Genomic DNA, 15,537 nt, shown 5'->3' on the forward strand with positions numbered 1-15,537 from the left:
AAACAAAAACAAATAGATGTTTGCTGTTAATGATCAATGATGTTCTCACTGAATAGCTCCCTAGAATGTTCTAGAATCAGCATTCCCAATTGGTCACAGAGACTTATGTTGAAAGGCAGCATGTTGCCCTCTGTAATGCTATTTGCGGACAGAGTTATAATTCATGCTCCTGTTGGCCAAGCCCCACAGCCCTTCCTCACGGTGGAGGCTTAAACCCCCGGTTCAAGGCCACCTCCATGTCCACAGGGACACAGATGCTCTGATAGATCTCTTCACTTCCACCCAGCATCTCTCTGCAGCTGCATCCCTGGGTCTTGCCGTGACAGCATTTCCTGTGTGCAGGATGCGGGAGGCGGCCCCGGGGAGCAGGCGGAGGGCACGGGCCCTGTGGATGCGCAGACCTGGTTTCGACCTTGCTCCGCCCTTGTGAACAGCACGCTCTCGGGCAAGCAGTATAGCCTTTCCGTGCAGCGCCGTCTTCGCCTCTGAAACAGGATGTCTCAGCTGGGGTTTTCCAGGAAAGAGCCTCTGTGGTGAAGATTTGCATGCAGGGAGTTTGGGGTGCAGTGCTCTGGGGAGCAAGGGAACAGGCCTGGGCAGGGACAGTGGTCACACTGCCAGCAGAGCCGAACGGTGGCCCCACCGATGCCTCAGTGGGCTCTGAAGCAGGGCTGGCTTCAGCGCGGTCCCACCTGGAGGCAAGGGGGGCTGGGCCTTCATGTACCCCGCGCGGACTAGTTTTCAGATGCAGGCTGACCCTGGGGAGGGTCAAAGGCAATTCCTGGAGAGGGACTCAGCTGCAAGTGGCCAGCCACCAACTTCTCACTGGCTGGAGAAATGGGAGCCTTAGTCTTGCTGGAGGCCTGGACAGCACACCACGGCGTCCACTGTGGGGACTGGTGGTCCTCCCCGCAGGCCGGGGGAGGACTCGGCGATACTGTGTCTGCGAAGACCAAACAAGCACAGCAGCACGGAGCAGCCCCAGGCGTCCGTCGTTATCGTCGTTACGTAGTGTTAGTCTAATTATCGCGTTATAACAAGCATGTTATGTTTGTCTCGACTTCTCACCCATGCTGCTGCTGCTTAAAAGAAACAGCCATGCTTTCGTTTGTTTATTTGTTTGTTCGTTCACTTTTGTATTCCTAGGCTTGGGCACAGTACTTGGCTCATAACAAACCCTTAATAAATCACTTTCGCATGGAGAGATGAGGGACAAAGGAATGGCGACCCAGAGGAGGGTCTTCTGGGGCATTGGGTGGCTTCCGCTGACCTTATGCTCTAAGTGACCCCGTGTGTGACCAGCATCCCCTGCTCTCTCTCCTAGTCGCTATGGACTTGTGGCAATCCCTGGCCGCCTCCTCCGTAGTCGTTGATCCGTCCGTCAGGAACTTCGACGTGGCCCACGTCAGCACCGCTGCCACCAGTGACTTCTCTGCCGCCCGAGACCTCTGTTTGTTGGGTAAAGAGAGGAGTTTGCATCCCTCCCCCAGATAGCGGGGTTACGAGGGGAGAGGTCCCTGTCATGTGAGTGCTACTCACGATTCTGACCTCAGAAACGCATAGGAGACCCCAAGATAACCTGGGGTGCCTGGCAGGAAGGGGTCAAGCTGGGGAGAGGAGCCTGGGTGGCCCTCCTCTGCAGTCGCCTCATCCTCCTGCAGGGTCAGCCCATGGTCGAGGTCTTCGTGGGGGGATACGCTACACAGACAGTGAGCGACTTTGAATTAGGTCGGAGGAAGGGTCCAGAGGGCTAGCGTGAGACAGAGAGCTGAGTGGAAGCTGTGATGACCATGCTAAGACACACGCTTATCCCGGCCAGGCTCACGGGGCAAAGCTAAGACCTTTGCGTAAAACTCAGATTTTAAGAGTCATTTTTCAGCACAGCATGAAGAACTTTCTAACAGGCAAAGCTGTCCACCAATGCATACTTCCTTTAGGGGGTGTTTAACCCTCACTGGTATTTAAACAAAAGCTAGGTGACCACTTGATAGAAATATTCTACAAAGATGTTAGCGTCTGCAAGAGCCTGGGGTTAGACGACATTCACACTGCTCCAATTCTAAAATTCCATGAATCTCCTCCCTTGTGAGGTCAGATAACAACGTGCAATTCTTACATACAGGGCGGCCATGTACCGGCTGTGAGCTGCACAGCTCTGGGCGGGCCATAAACAAGGACTTTAGGGCGTGCATAGCCTGCCCAAGTGAATGAGCTAGTTCTATTTTTGAAGCTGTTTTTAAGACGAAAAAACCCTGCATGCCATGGATAATTTAAATTGTCTAGTGCAGGACCTGGGGCATAGGAGATGACCTAGGCCCTGGTGGAACATGGTGGGAGCAGAGAGAGCCTCATCCAGTGTGACTTAATGCTGAGGCCAGTGGGGAGTCGTGGAGGTGTTTTAAACAGGGAAATGACAAAAGCACATCTCTGGATTAAACTAACAACCCCAAACCAACCCTACTATGACCTGGAAATGACCACCGTTTTATTCCCAGCCTCTGAAACGGTGCCTGGGATGTAGAGCAGGTGCTCAGATGGGGGCGTGAGTGATCGCATGGCCGCGTGGCCACGTGGACGTGTGTGCGGGCGGGTGAGTGGGCGGACGGATGCAGAGGAGATGTTCGATCGTCGGCGTGATCGGATGGGTGCGTGGCTGTTGCGGCACCTCCGAGGCCCGAGTCTCCCTCTTCTCCCTCCTCTCCCTGCAGAGTGTTCCCGTCACCAGGCCTGCCTCGTCACTGCTCTGCAGACGCGACCTGCTGCCGTGAGGTGTGTGTTCTATGCTGATACCCAGATCTGTACGCACAGCCTGCAGGCCCAGAATTGCCGACTTCTGGTCCGTGAAGAGGCCACCTATATCTACCGGAAGTCGAGTAAGTCCGTCCCTGTGACTTTGCGGTCATTCCTGAGAGCCTGGGCACGGCTGAGAGCGACTGTCTGAGCACACGGTGACTTGTAGGCGCTGGCTTTTGGGGCCCTGGAGGGAAAGTTGGCCGAGGTGGTGCTCACTTGGGAGGGACCGAAGGAGGACGGAGAACCTCAGCTCTAACGTAGGGCTGAACCACCTTTATTCATGCATTCCTTTGGGTTATAGAAGCCATGTTGGCCGTGGAGTTTCTTAATACAATAATTACGTAGGCCACGTTCTATTACTGCTCTGTGGTCTAGAAAGTTCTCTCACATGCCTTCTCTCCTTCGGTCCTCGCCCTAATCCTGAGACGTAGCAACATAAGGAGTCGAGCCCATCTTAGAGCTCAGGAGCCCCTGGCCCCGAGGGGTTAAGTCACTTCTCTGACCTCGCACAGTCCGCGGTGACGGAACAGGGGCCTGGAGCCAGGTCTCCTATGCCTGGGCGCCACCTTCTCCCATAAATCCATGGGGCCTGATGATCCTGTTACAGCCCCTCTGGAGAGCTCGTTTAGTTGACAAATATTCCATAAGCTGCTCCTGTGTGTCAGACACCGGGTTAGGTGCTGGGGATGCGGGAATGAGGCAGGCAAGAGGGGAGCAGCCTCCGACTGCATCACTGAGTGTAATTAGGTAAGATCCGCGTAACAGGACACGTGGGAGCGGGGGGCCCAGCGGACACGCCTCCCCCAGCAAACAAGCTTATTGGGTGAACTAATACCTTTTCAGAAATGCTGGCTGTGTCCGCCGTCTTCTCTTTCAGAGAAAAGCCCGGCAAACTTTGTCTGTTAAGGGCCAGTTGAGAAATATTTCAGTCTCTACAACACACGTCTCTGTTCCAAGCCCTCGGCTCTGCCGCAGAGGCAGGAAGGCGCCACGGACAGTGAAATATGTAAATCCGCGGGCATGGCTGTGTGCCAACGAAGCGCTCTTTATAAAGCCAGGTAGCCGCTGGACGAGGCCCTACCCCGTCCTGATCCAATGGTCGCCTCCTCCTCGGTCACTCTCCCACCTCAGCCCTCAGAGCGTGAGCGTGCCCCCAGACCTGGGGGTGCCTCAGTCCCTGTGCGCCGAGACCCCGGGCCTCGATCTCAAGGCTGGTCTTCTATCTGGATGTTTCTATCATAGCCCAGTTAGATTTCAATGGTATGTTCCACCCACAGTGTGACTACCCCACGTGGTAGTCCTGCTGAGAAGTGCCTATCGAACTGTTTCTCTGTTAATTCCACGTGACTCACATGCCATGTGAGATGGTCGCCTCTCTGGCAGAAGATGCTCGCCCGCAGGTGTCTGCCCACAGAGGCCTCGTTTGTGCCTAATGCGCGTGGAGAGTTGCAGAGCGTTTTCCTAACCCAAGTAGCTTAGAAATACCTACGTGGCCTAAACGTGCAGGCATTCTGCAAAGGATTTCAAAAGGCAGGACTGCGCATGGAACGCTTTGCCCGCGTCGGCTCTCGTTCCGTCTGGGGTTCGCCGGGCGGCCTCTGGAGGGAAAGCGGGCTCGCATTCCCTCGAAATCCCCGGTTTTCACGTCTTCGCTCACTCCTCCAGATGCCACATCCACGAAATGTGGCTGCTCCCTGCAGAGCAAAAGAGCCGACCCAGAGGCTTCTGCTGCTGCTTTGGCATCGACAGCCTTGTGCGCGCGTCGAGACCCTGTGATTTACGAGTGGAACAGGAAATCGTGTGAGGAGAGGGAGCTGTGGGGGCGAGATCAGTCAGTCATGCTTCGTGACGGAGGCCAGATTAGAAAGTGGCCACAATTTCTTTCCATCCCGCGTTTCCGTTTCAGATCTCGTACTCCAGGGTTTTTGCAGCCGGTTTTATTCCATTTCCTTCCTTCCCTCCCCTTTCATTCATTCATTCGCTCATTCATTCATTCATTCATTCGTTCGTTCGTTCATGTGTCAGGCGCCTGCCGTTTGCCAGGCGCTGGGCCGGGAGCATTGCAGGAGTCACGTTACTTATTCCTGACATCTTTGTGTTGTAGGGTCTGCTATTGCTTTCATTCTGCAGGTGGGGAAATGGAGGGTCGGAAACATTATGATGTTTTCCCAAATAACTGGTCTAGAACATAAAACGCGGGGCCGCTTGACCCCCCCAGACCACCTATTGCTTCCCCCTCACCATGCTGACCCTCAGCGGTCTGGAGGTCACGAACACATCGCACCAGGGTTGCTCGAACTGGGTGCCATTGATGTGCGGGTCCTGGATAATGCCTACGTGCGAGGGGCCGACCTGGTCTATCGCAGGGTGTCCAGCAGCCCTAGCCTGTATCCGACTAGATGCCAGTGGCGTCTCTCCCCACCCTTGTGACAACCAACAATGTCTCCAGACATTGTCGAATGTCCTCTGGGGGCAAAATCACCTCCAGCTGAACCGCTGCAGTTGTACCAAGCTCTTGAGGAACGGATGGATGTCCGCCTGCCTGTCTGCCTCCTCTCCTTACTCCGGTTTAGTCATCATATGAGTATTGTAAACAAAAGCAGCTGCAGAGGAAACAGCGAGTCTTTCTCAGACGGCCGACGGTGAAGCTGAGTGAAGCAAACACTCATGATGGAAATAGTTAAGACTTTACGCACCACGTACAGACCCCGCACACCCCGAGAGAGAGTCTCCTTACCAGAGTTTCCTTTGTGCAAAGCCCTGAGCCCTTTGGCTTCTGTCAGATCCTTGAAGATGGCATTTGGCACCGAGCTGGGCCCAACGAAAGTTCATGAATCAGTGAATGAGTGAATGAAGGGCAGCGGAGTGGCGGAGAGGCTGGAGCGTCTGGCGGCTACCGTTTCCAGGAGGGACAGAGGCGCCCGGAGCACAGAGCAGGGATGGCCGGCCGCCCCTCCCTGGCCTGACGGACCAAGTGGGATTCGGACATGAACAAAGGGAAGGAGGGCACTGTCCTCAAGGGCAGAGGCCCAGCGAGGGGCCCCGACCTGGCCCTTGACCCCGTGTGAACGGGGTGTGGTCAAAGCCGGGTCTCAGAGCAGTGCGGCTTTGAATCCTCCGTCACCCCGAGTCCTGCCAGCCGCCCGCCCTTGGCCCCCACTCCTGTTTCCCCGCCCGTGAAATGCGAATCCGGGCCCCCAGTTCCTTAGCTGAGATTCTGAAATCCGAAAGCTCCGAAAGTCAGAGAAAATATATATATATTTTTTTGTAACTTTGTGGCGAACTTGTTTGATGGCAAAATGTGACCTGGCGTGACAAAAGCAATTATATTCTCATTCGGGCCTCTCAGCGGGAGCCGGCCGTGCACCTCACCGCGGAGGTACTGGGTGTGTGTGACGGGGCGCTCTGCTCCAGACCCCCTGGGTCCTGCTGCTCTCCTCAAAATCCGAATAATTCCGAGCGGCGGCTCGCATCTGGCTGGGGCCCTGAGTCAGGGGCTCGGGCCCAGGTTGGTGTCTTGAGAAGAATCAGTGAGGTGACAGTCACATGAGAAGGGATTAGAGCCACCCACGGTACACCCAGACCTAGGAAAGATAACTGTCTCTCCTATTTATCACCATTATTTTCACTTTGAAAACTAAACTAGACTTAAGCTATTGGGGCCTCAACGAATCACCAGCATTTTTGAAGTGTCCTAAAGCATATTTAGAATATTCCTGGTGAATACGACTCTCGCCACTCTCTCCCCCCTACCCCCGCTCCGCCCCCCACTGCCTTCCCCACAGGTCGCCCTCTGTTTGGTGTGGGGCCGTCTGCACCTTCTGTGACCATCGCCACCCATGGCCAGCTGCTGGGCAGATCTCAGGCCGTTCGGGTGGGCACCTCGTGGAAGCAGGTGGACCAGTTCTGGGGGGTGCCGTATGCCGCCCCGCCCCTGGCAGAGGGCCGCTTCCGCGCCCCGGACCGCTGGAACTGGTCGGGGTCTTGGGATGCCACCGAGCCGCGGTAAGTCTGAGTGCAGCACCCTGCGGTGAGTTCCTGTCCCGTTCTACTCCGTCCCAGGGAGACTTGGTGACGGGGCAGAGCATCCTAGATGGAGCGGTGTGTGGAGCGAGGGTGTGTTAAGGTGGCGGTATGTGCTCTGACAGATACCCCCCAGTATCAGTGGCTTAACATGATCTTGCCCCTGTAAAGTCCCCTGGGTGGTGGAGGGGCCAGCGTGCTCTGCTCCATGCAGGGACTCGGGGACCCAGGCTGATGGGGGCATTTTTCTGCCATGGCCCTAGGTGAGGCCATGCCTGCAGCGAGGTGCATACATCGAACGCTTGCACCTCCTGGCCATGTTTGATTTCAGTGGTGCTAAGTGATTACAGCAGAGAGGGTGGCGGGGGGAGGGGCATGCCCCTCCCCCTCTCTCGTCACCTCTTCGGTTTTCCACGCATGCATATGCCGCTTCAGTAGTTGACATTTCGAGAAGATTTTATGCTTTTTCTAATTAAACCATGGTGACAGTGCCCAGGGAAGGAGCATCCTTCTCCCCTGCCCTCCTCCCCCCTGCATCCGCCCTCCGGCAGGCAGCCACAGCGCTTTCGCGAGGCAGCCGAGTCCTTCCTGTCCCCTGCCACCCATGGGTGGCTGCTGGGCAGCCCCACGGGCCCAGGCCACAAAGAGTGATGAGCTGGAAGGTTCTTGGACGCTCCAGGCGAGGGCCGACGATGGCTGCACCTAGGGCCGTGGCAGGAAATGTGCCTCCACCATTAGGAAGCACGAGGAAGCGTGTGCACTAATGAGAGCATCCTACCCCGTGGCAACGTCCCCGCCGGCAGGCGAGGTGGGTGGGTCACACGGGCTTCGCGGTGAGAGCAGGTGCAGAGCCCAGTCCAGGGCGGCCGGGGCGGCGCGTAGACGTGGTCTCACCCTTAGGCCGGGAGACACCTGACAGCCACGCTCGGCCTCGGCGCCGATGCAGGAGGCAGGCCGGACGCCTCGTCCGGTGACAGGTCTGCACAGTTGGCGCAAAGAAGCGCCAAGGTCCCAAGTGGCATCCATTGTCCGTCCTGTGTCTTGGGCACACTTCCCTGGGTTGGGGCCCTGGCCCCGGGGGATGACCCTCCACAGGCCCGTGTCGGGGACCGTGCTGGGCACCCTGCTCTCCCTGCCACGCTCCCAGCTCCCCCTTCCGGAAGCTACGTGAGTGCGGTGGAGCTGGGGCGAGGGACAGCGGCCTCGGGCTGCGGCCGGGGGGCCAGGAGGGGACGTGAGGCTCGTCCCCTCGCTCGTCCCCCCGGAGGTCAGACGGCCTGTGTCTGCAGGGGCAGCTGCTGGCAGCCAGGCGCCAGGACGCCCGCGTCCCCCGGAGTCAGCGAGGACTGCCTGTACCTCAACGTGTTTGTCCCTGAGAACGCGGTGAGTTCCCTGGCCGTGGCTGCGTGTGCGCTGCGAACTGCCCCACGGGCCACCCCCAGGCCCCTCCGCCGCGGGCACCACGCCCTCCTCTCGGGGTCTGCCCCCCCCCCCCAGCGTTGTCCTGGCCCGTTCTTGGAGTCCTGAAAGCCAGAATGGCCGAGAGTGAGCAGAGGGTCCTCCTGGTTCCCACGTGGCCTTGTCCTCAAACCCTGTCCACATGGGCACAGTGCATGGTCATCCGCACCTGGTTCTCCAAGAAATGTTCGCCCCAGGACTGTGGCGGGCGAGGACTGTTCTAGGTGGGGACAGTTGTGAGCGGGGACCCAGCCGCTGCCCGGGCGGCTTGCTTACACTTCAGTGGGAGGAGCAGAAATAAACACATAAGCAAATGAATGTTAATCAATTGCACAACAATAAATATTGACAGATACAGCAGGGAGGAAGCACTAGGTGGAAGGAGGTGCTGGGTGGGGGTCGGGAGGTCCCGGCTGGGCGGGGGCGTGGAGGAGGGAGGGTGTGGGCCTTGCGGCCAGGGAAGGGCCAGCAAGGCAGGGTGGGGGGCTCTGGAGGGCCACAGGCTGCAGAGGGGGAGCCCGGATGCGAGTGAGTCTGCCAGCGAGGAGGCGCCCTCTCCTTGGGGAGACCCCCGGGGCCGCTCCTTCGGAGCCTTCCGGGTGGATGTTGGTTTGAGGAGGTTCCGGAGGGCGAGGCTTGGGCCTCCGACTCTGGCTCGGCCCTGTTTTGAGGGTCGTAGGTGTCTGAGTAGCCGCTGTGAGCCTGACGCTGAGTGTTTGCTTCCTGCTTCGGAGGGAGATGAGGGCATGGGAGGCGGAAAGGAGCGGACGAGCTCGAGGAAACGTGGCCGTGTGGCGTCCCCAGACCTCGTGGTGCGCGCGGTCACGTGATCACGTCCCCGCTTCCCGGTCCCCTCGCCGACTCGCAGCGGGCGTCAGCTGCGCGTCGGAGGCCCGATCGCAGCTAGCCGACGTGAGGAAGTGCTGCGCAGAGGCCCTAGAGGCGTGAAAGCTCTGTGGGCTGCATTCGTAGAAGTAGGGAGCCCAGGGTGAGGAAGGCGACTGAATTCATTCTGCCCAGTGCCGGGTGCACCATACTCGCCAGGGCCGAGTTAAGTTCTGGCTCCAGCCAAGCCTACCTCACCGGCCTCGAGGAGGGAACTCCAGCTCGGTGTGCCCCAGTTACCTCGTCCGAAAGTGGGGAGAGAAACGGCATCTGCCTCATAAAGTTCCTTAGAGAATTAATGGGAACAATGTGTACATCCTAATTAATCAATGGACCCCCCGACACATACTAACTGCACAATGAATGGCATACTTCCTTGGGATCTTCACGACACGGCCGAAAGGTGTTATTCCCATGTTTCAGATGGAAAGCCCACAGCTCAGAGAGGTGAGGTGACTTGCCCAAGGTCGCTTAGCTAGTGAGCAGTTGCTGTAGACTCGGCGCCTCCCAGAGTTCATGGCTAGAGCCCGCGAGTGGGGTTCGGTGAGCATGCGTTTTGCCCCAGTGAGAGCAAGGAGTGTGTAACGGTACTTTACCCTCCAGCGGGCACGTTTACGTCTGAGTTCCCTGGTCTTCATGTTAAGTCTCGCCTCATTTAAAGGTGTAGAAATGAGGCTGAGAGCGGCTTGGCGACTTAGCCAAGGACGCACAACGGCTGGGCAGAGTGGGTGCTCGATGCCTGTCTCCAGACTCCGAATCCAGTGCTCCTGCCTCTGGGACGGTCCTGGTGCCAGAGAGCTTTGCCATTCCCGTCCGGGGCTGCTCCAGCACGCCACCCCAGCCTTGGGGCAGGAGCACGGGAGCCGTAGCCCAGAAGGCCACAGCAGCGCCTAGGCCCTGTGGTGACAGACCGTGCGGAGGAGGGCCGGCAGTTTGGACACTTCCTCCTGGCAGACAGGGTCTCAGAGGCCAAGAGCCGACCCTCACCCCTGCTCCAGGCCCTAGCTCCATCCACTCTCGCTGCAGTTTCCCAAACAGCCGTCTCTCTTGCTGGTTTTGCCGCCCAGTGAAAACAACGAGTCCTTTTAGGTGGCATTGCCGGCAGGGCTGGTTCCCGCCGCGGCCACCCTCCTCGGCGTGCAGATGGCCGTCCACTCCCGTGCGTCCGCGTGGCCTTCCCTCTGCGCGTGTGCATGTGCGTGTGTGCACGTGGCCTGTGTCCTCGTCGCCTCTTCTCATAAGGACACCAGACGTGTCAGGCTGGGCCCAGTTGCTCACTCACCTCTTTACAGGACCTGCCGCCGGGCACCGTCACCCTGTGACGTCCAGGGGTTAAGGTGCCAACACGGTGGAATTCGGGGGCACACGGTTCAGTCCACAGCACACGCCCGGGGCACCGGCGGCAGAGCTGACGGGGAGGGCCGCGTGAAGGCTCAGCGCCCAGCACGTCCGTGGGAAAGGCGGCCCACCGAGCCCCGGCGGCTGACGACGGGCTGGCCTCTAGCGTCCGCCTTTCTCAACCCCGCAGGCCCCCGACGCCTCTGTGCTGGTGTTCTTCCACAATGCCCTGGGGGGCAGCGGGGGACAAGGGCACCTGGCTCCCGACGGCTCCTTCCTGGCTGCCGTGGGCAACCTCATCGTGGTCACCGCCGGCTACCGGGTGGGCGTCTTCGGCTTCCTGAGTGCTGGTGAGTTCCTGACGTGGCTAAAGGCCACCGACCCCTGAACTGAGGCTGGCTCAGTGTGCGTTCAGCCCCTTCTCCCTGAAGTCCCCTTCCCTCATGGTCCCCGGCCCCCCTCCAGTCCAGCTGAGCCGTTGGCGGGACGTCCAGCATGCTCATGAGACCCTCCAGCAAGGCCGACACTCACAGAGGAGGCAAGAGATGTGGCCTCGTGTCTGAAGCCGTTCTGAGCACGTTGCATGTCTTGTCGTGTGTGTGTGTGTGTGTGTGTGTGTGTGTGTGTGTGTGTGTGTGTTGAGGTCCCAGGAAGTTAGAGGTCCCAAGGTCACGTGGTCAGGAAAGAGCAGAGCCAGGACTCAGCACCAGGGCCGACCTGCCTGGGGAGCTCTAAGGCGTGGATCATCTACATCAGCAACTTTGCTTCCGGCCTCGTTGGGAACACCGGCCTGTCCTCTCCAGGCACAGACTCAGTTCTCCCCCAGTTACAGCCTCTTCCCTCCCCGTGGCCCCAGAGCTGAACTGAAGCTTAAGCCAAATCCCATTGCCATCTTTCCACTTGTTCTCCGTCCGCAGCCCCGGCCGGCTAGGGTGGTTTCCAGGCGGCCTCGGCAGCGGGCAGACCCACGGGTCTGCGTATTCGACGAGCCATTCGTTGTCTCTGTGGCCTTGGACAAAACTCCTTCTTTCTCTGAGTCTTGATTTTCTTCTCTGTAAAATGAGAATAATTTTACCCAACTTCCAAAGTTACTGGGAGGCTCAAGCGAGCTACCGGATGGGGAAGGGCTTTGGAGATGGCGATGGCTTCGTGAGCTCTCAAGGATGGGCACGGAGCTCCGTCTCCGCTCCAAGAATCTCGTTTAAGACCTGGAACGTCTCATCCGCTGAGTATGGTCGGCCGGGTGGGAGGTGGCGGGCCCAGACCGACAGACTCGACCAGCATGCAGGGTTGGCCTCCGGCATGGGAGCCAGGGGTGCTGGGGAATGCGGGCTGATGGACCGACCACCTGGCCTGGGGCCTTGAGAGCCGTGAAGAAGATTCCGGGCCTGTACAACACACAGGAAATGGGGAGCAGGGAGACCAGACGCCCGTGTGGGATAAGCGGGAGTTAAACAGACCACAGACTTCCCGCGGGGGAGCAGGGTCAGCGGCTGGGATCCTGGAAACGCTCGGCCCGGCTTCTCTTTCCTCTTCAGACACCCCACCTGGCCACAGCTTAAGTCCGTACCCCCTTCCGTGGAGAGGCGGGCAGAGTTCAGACGGCATCCTGCCGAGCCGTGGTCCGGCGGAGCTCCGCACAGACAGGGCTGACTTCTCGGCTTAGAGCATTTCCAGACGGAGGAGAGTGAATTTCCATATGTCCTCCGTCCCCGGGGGGGCGGAGGCTGATGATTTCATGCCCTGTGATCTTAGCGAGAATCCGTGTGCTTCTGGGAAGGCGGACTTGTTTTTGCTGCCGGCGGGGCGCCAGTGGGAAGAAACAGGACACTTCCAGAACACTCAAGCCCTCTCGTTCCCGACTGGCAACACTCCCTGTCCACCACGCTTCAAGCGCAACCACCGACCAGCAAGAGAGAAGGAAGGTCACGCCTGACAAGCGCCTCTCTTCACCCGCCGTTTCTCCTGGATGACCTCGTTTCATTCTCCGGGCCGCGGTGAGGCCAGCATCATGTGCCCATGTCACAGATACAGCCACGAGGCTCAGAGAGCTTAACAAACGTCACGCCCACAGCTCAGAATGACATGCCCGGCGACAGCGAGAGCACGGATACTGTAGCTTTCTCCCTCAGAGGTCCGGACACGCTTTCTGTTCTCGTTCTTCTGCGTACAGGGCAGGATGAGTCTTTTATCTTCGTTTCAGCACAGGCAGCTTTTGCCTTTGCTTTCTTTGCTGGAACTCCCAGCATTCCGCACAGGCCTGAGCTTTAAGCCTCTCACACTGTGCCTCCCTGCAGTTCAGCCGAGGCGGAGGAGCCGTTATCGATCAGTCGAGACACGAGGACACGGAGGAAGTGGCCGGGGACAGGGGAGCAGCAGGGCTGCAATGCAGAGACAGGCTCGCTGGGTCCAGACAGCCGGACTCCTGCCTGCCACACACGTTTGGTGACAAGGCTCTAGGGAGCACCAGCTCCTGCGCAGAGGGCGGGAAGCTCAGGGCAGCTGGGAACGCTTGGGAAGAGGGAAGGGGCAGGCGTGAGACCCAGCCAGCAGCCGACGTGGCTACAGCGTAAGAACACCATCCTCTTCTCTATTACAAACACATGGAGTAGATTTTGCTACCTTGAGCCGTTTTAAATTTACAGAAAAATTGAGCAGAAAGTACGGAGAGTTCCCATATACTCCGTCTTCCCCTGCCTCAGTTTCCACTTTATTAACATCGTTCATTGGCGCGGCACATGTTACAACCTGTAAGCTGGTGCAGATGCATTATTATTGACTAACTTCCATAGTTCACATCAGGACTCACTCTTTGTCTTGTGCACGTTACGGATTTTCACAGACGAATAATAATGACCTGCGTCCGCCGTTAGAGAATCGCACAGGATAGGTTCACTGCCCTTAAGTTTCCCTGTGCTCCCCCTGCTCGTCCCTCCCCTTTTCCATGTCTAATAGCTGGAGCCTGCAGTTCGGAACCCGGGTCTGGAGAGAGCTGGGCTATTGGAGCGCCGGCCCCAGCCGGGTGTCCTGTGCGGCTCATGGGCTCTGCACCTGGCTGGAACAGGGCCTGAGGGCAGCCCCGTCGCTCCGTGGGGCCGAGGGGCTCGGGGCAGTTCCCTCGCTCTGCATCCCACCACAGGCCGCCCGTCTCTCAAAAGGTGCTAAGACTCGGGGGGCAGACGACGTGAGGTAAAGTGTGAGAGGCGAACCCTTGGACCCTTGCCCGGGGCTCACGGGGTTCAGGCCCCTTTCTTTCCGCTGGCCGGGGCCACTTCACGTCCAGGCTGAGTCGTGGTCTCGTCCTGGCCCTGTGTCTGGCCAGCGGCTGGCACAAAGCTGGCATGCGCTGAGCCGGGCCGAGGGGCTACTCCACACACACCGTCTCTCTGGGGAAGTATGCGTGGCGTCTGCTGGCGTAGCCCGGAGCAGAGTGCCCCCCAAGAGCACCGGACCCCGGAGCGCATTGCAAAAGGCACGCGAGGAAGATGAGAGCAGAAGCCGGCACCAGTCTCGTCACTCGCGAGACCAACTTGTGTCCTCTGCGAGACGAGGCGGGCCCAACCCAGCAGCACGTAAAGGGAGCCATGGTTCCCGATGAGCTGAGCTGTCGGGAAGGAAGTGAGGGCGCCGGTCGCGGTTCTGGCCGGGCCGTTCCCCGGCCTCGATCGTGCAGGCAGGACAGACCCAGGGGACGCAGCAACTGCTCTTCTCTTGGCAAAGCAACGTGGAAACGGGGACCGAGGCCGGCGGGCAGGGTCAGAGGCAGAGCGGGTGGGCCATGGCCGACAGGCCTTCTGTAGTGTGTGGGGGCAGAGGAAGTGTGCTTTGGCCAGGGAGCCAGACACAGGCCAGGCACAGCGACTTGAGCATTACCTCATCGTCTCTGGGGCACACGGAGGCCTCCCGAGAGCCTCCGCCACCCTCTCTAACTGGAAGGACAGGGCAGAGGCCCGCCCCAGTGGGCACCCCATCACAGGCACGGTTTCTGCCGCCAAAGACAAGGCAGGCCCTGCAAAGGGCGTCGGCGAGATAAAGCTGGTACCTAAACCCATTTCATTTCAGAAAAAGCAAACGACTTCTTTAGAACTGTGCCAGGCACTGTTCTGTCCCTTTCACAAATATTAACTAATTTAATTATCATGACATCAAATGAGGTAGGCACTATTAGCACCCCCGTTGTACAGATGGGGAAAATCAAGTCCCGTCCGGGCCCCGCTGGCACAGAGGCTTCGCTGGAGGGGGGAGGGGGCGTGGACACAGCCGGCCGATGGCGATGGGAAACTCCGGGGAGAGGTGGCGGCAGAGGTCAGTGGAGCGAGAGAGCTCGGAGCACCGAGGGACGGCATGGGGATGCGGCAGACGGCGGCGGCGGGGAGAACCGCGAGGCCGTGCAGGGGCAGGATGGGGGCGACCCCGCATTTGGAGGAGAAGAGGAGACTCTGGAAGTGCTGCCGGCTGGGGCGCTCAGGAAGCAGGATCAGTTCCTTTCGGGACGGAGCAGCTCCGAGGGGCCCGGGGGACAGCCTCCTGGAGGAACGTGAGGCGTCTGGAGCTCGGAGGGTCTCGGGCCCGACGTGCTCCCCGAGACTCACCAGCACGTGGGTGGGAACCGAAGGCACGGGGTCTGCCGGGGTTTGCAGAGCAGAGCAGGTGTGAGCCTCAGCTCCAGCTGGGACGGGCTGGCGTGTCGGGGTCGTGGGTAGCGTAGACGGACAAGGAGGACGTGGGCACATGGTGTCCCACACGCCAAGGTGAAAAGCACGCTTTTGCTCTACGTTTTTCTGTCCGAATCATCCCATTAAAAAAAGTAATGCCAAGCTACTACTTTTCAATAAATGCTCACTGAAGTCTATGAAAAAGGAAAGAGCGATCGGCTCAGCTGACGGCTACCGAAGGTCACGGAGGTGGCGGCAGTGGCGAGGATTCTCTGGAGCTTCGCCGGGCCCGCGTGTCGGGGAGGAGGAGCATGGAGAGCCGCCAGCAGCAGGTGGAGATGGGGGACAGGAAGTTCCCCTCCTCCCTGCCACCATGCCAAGCCAG

The 15,537-nt window shown here is 59.0% G+C and overlaps 1 protein-coding gene across 1 annotated transcript in view; it reads left to right on the forward strand.

Annotated features, from left to right (window-relative positions):
* Positions 1 to 15,537, forward strand: part of TG (thyroglobulin) — a 180,582-nt gene that overhangs the window by 80,560 nt on the left and 84,485 nt on the right. Inside the window, exons 36-40 of the mRNA XM_016145636.2 lie at positions 1,325 to 1,459; positions 2,709 to 2,873; positions 6,579 to 6,798; positions 8,106 to 8,199; positions 10,688 to 10,847. Coding sequence (XP_016001122.2) covers positions 1,325 to 1,459; positions 2,709 to 2,873; positions 6,579 to 6,798; positions 8,106 to 8,199; positions 10,688 to 10,847 — 774 coding nt within the window. The remainder of the gene's footprint in view (positions 1 to 1,324; positions 1,460 to 2,708; positions 2,874 to 6,578; positions 6,799 to 8,105; positions 8,200 to 10,687; positions 10,848 to 15,537) is intronic.

This window comes from Rousettus aegyptiacus, unplaced genomic scaffold, assembly GCF_014176215.1.
Source record: "Rousettus aegyptiacus isolate mRouAeg1 unplaced genomic scaffold, mRouAeg1.p scaffold_m13_p_15, whole genome shotgun sequence".
In the NCBI taxonomy this organism is placed as follows: domain Eukaryota; kingdom Metazoa; phylum Chordata; class Mammalia; order Chiroptera; family Pteropodidae; genus Rousettus; species Rousettus aegyptiacus.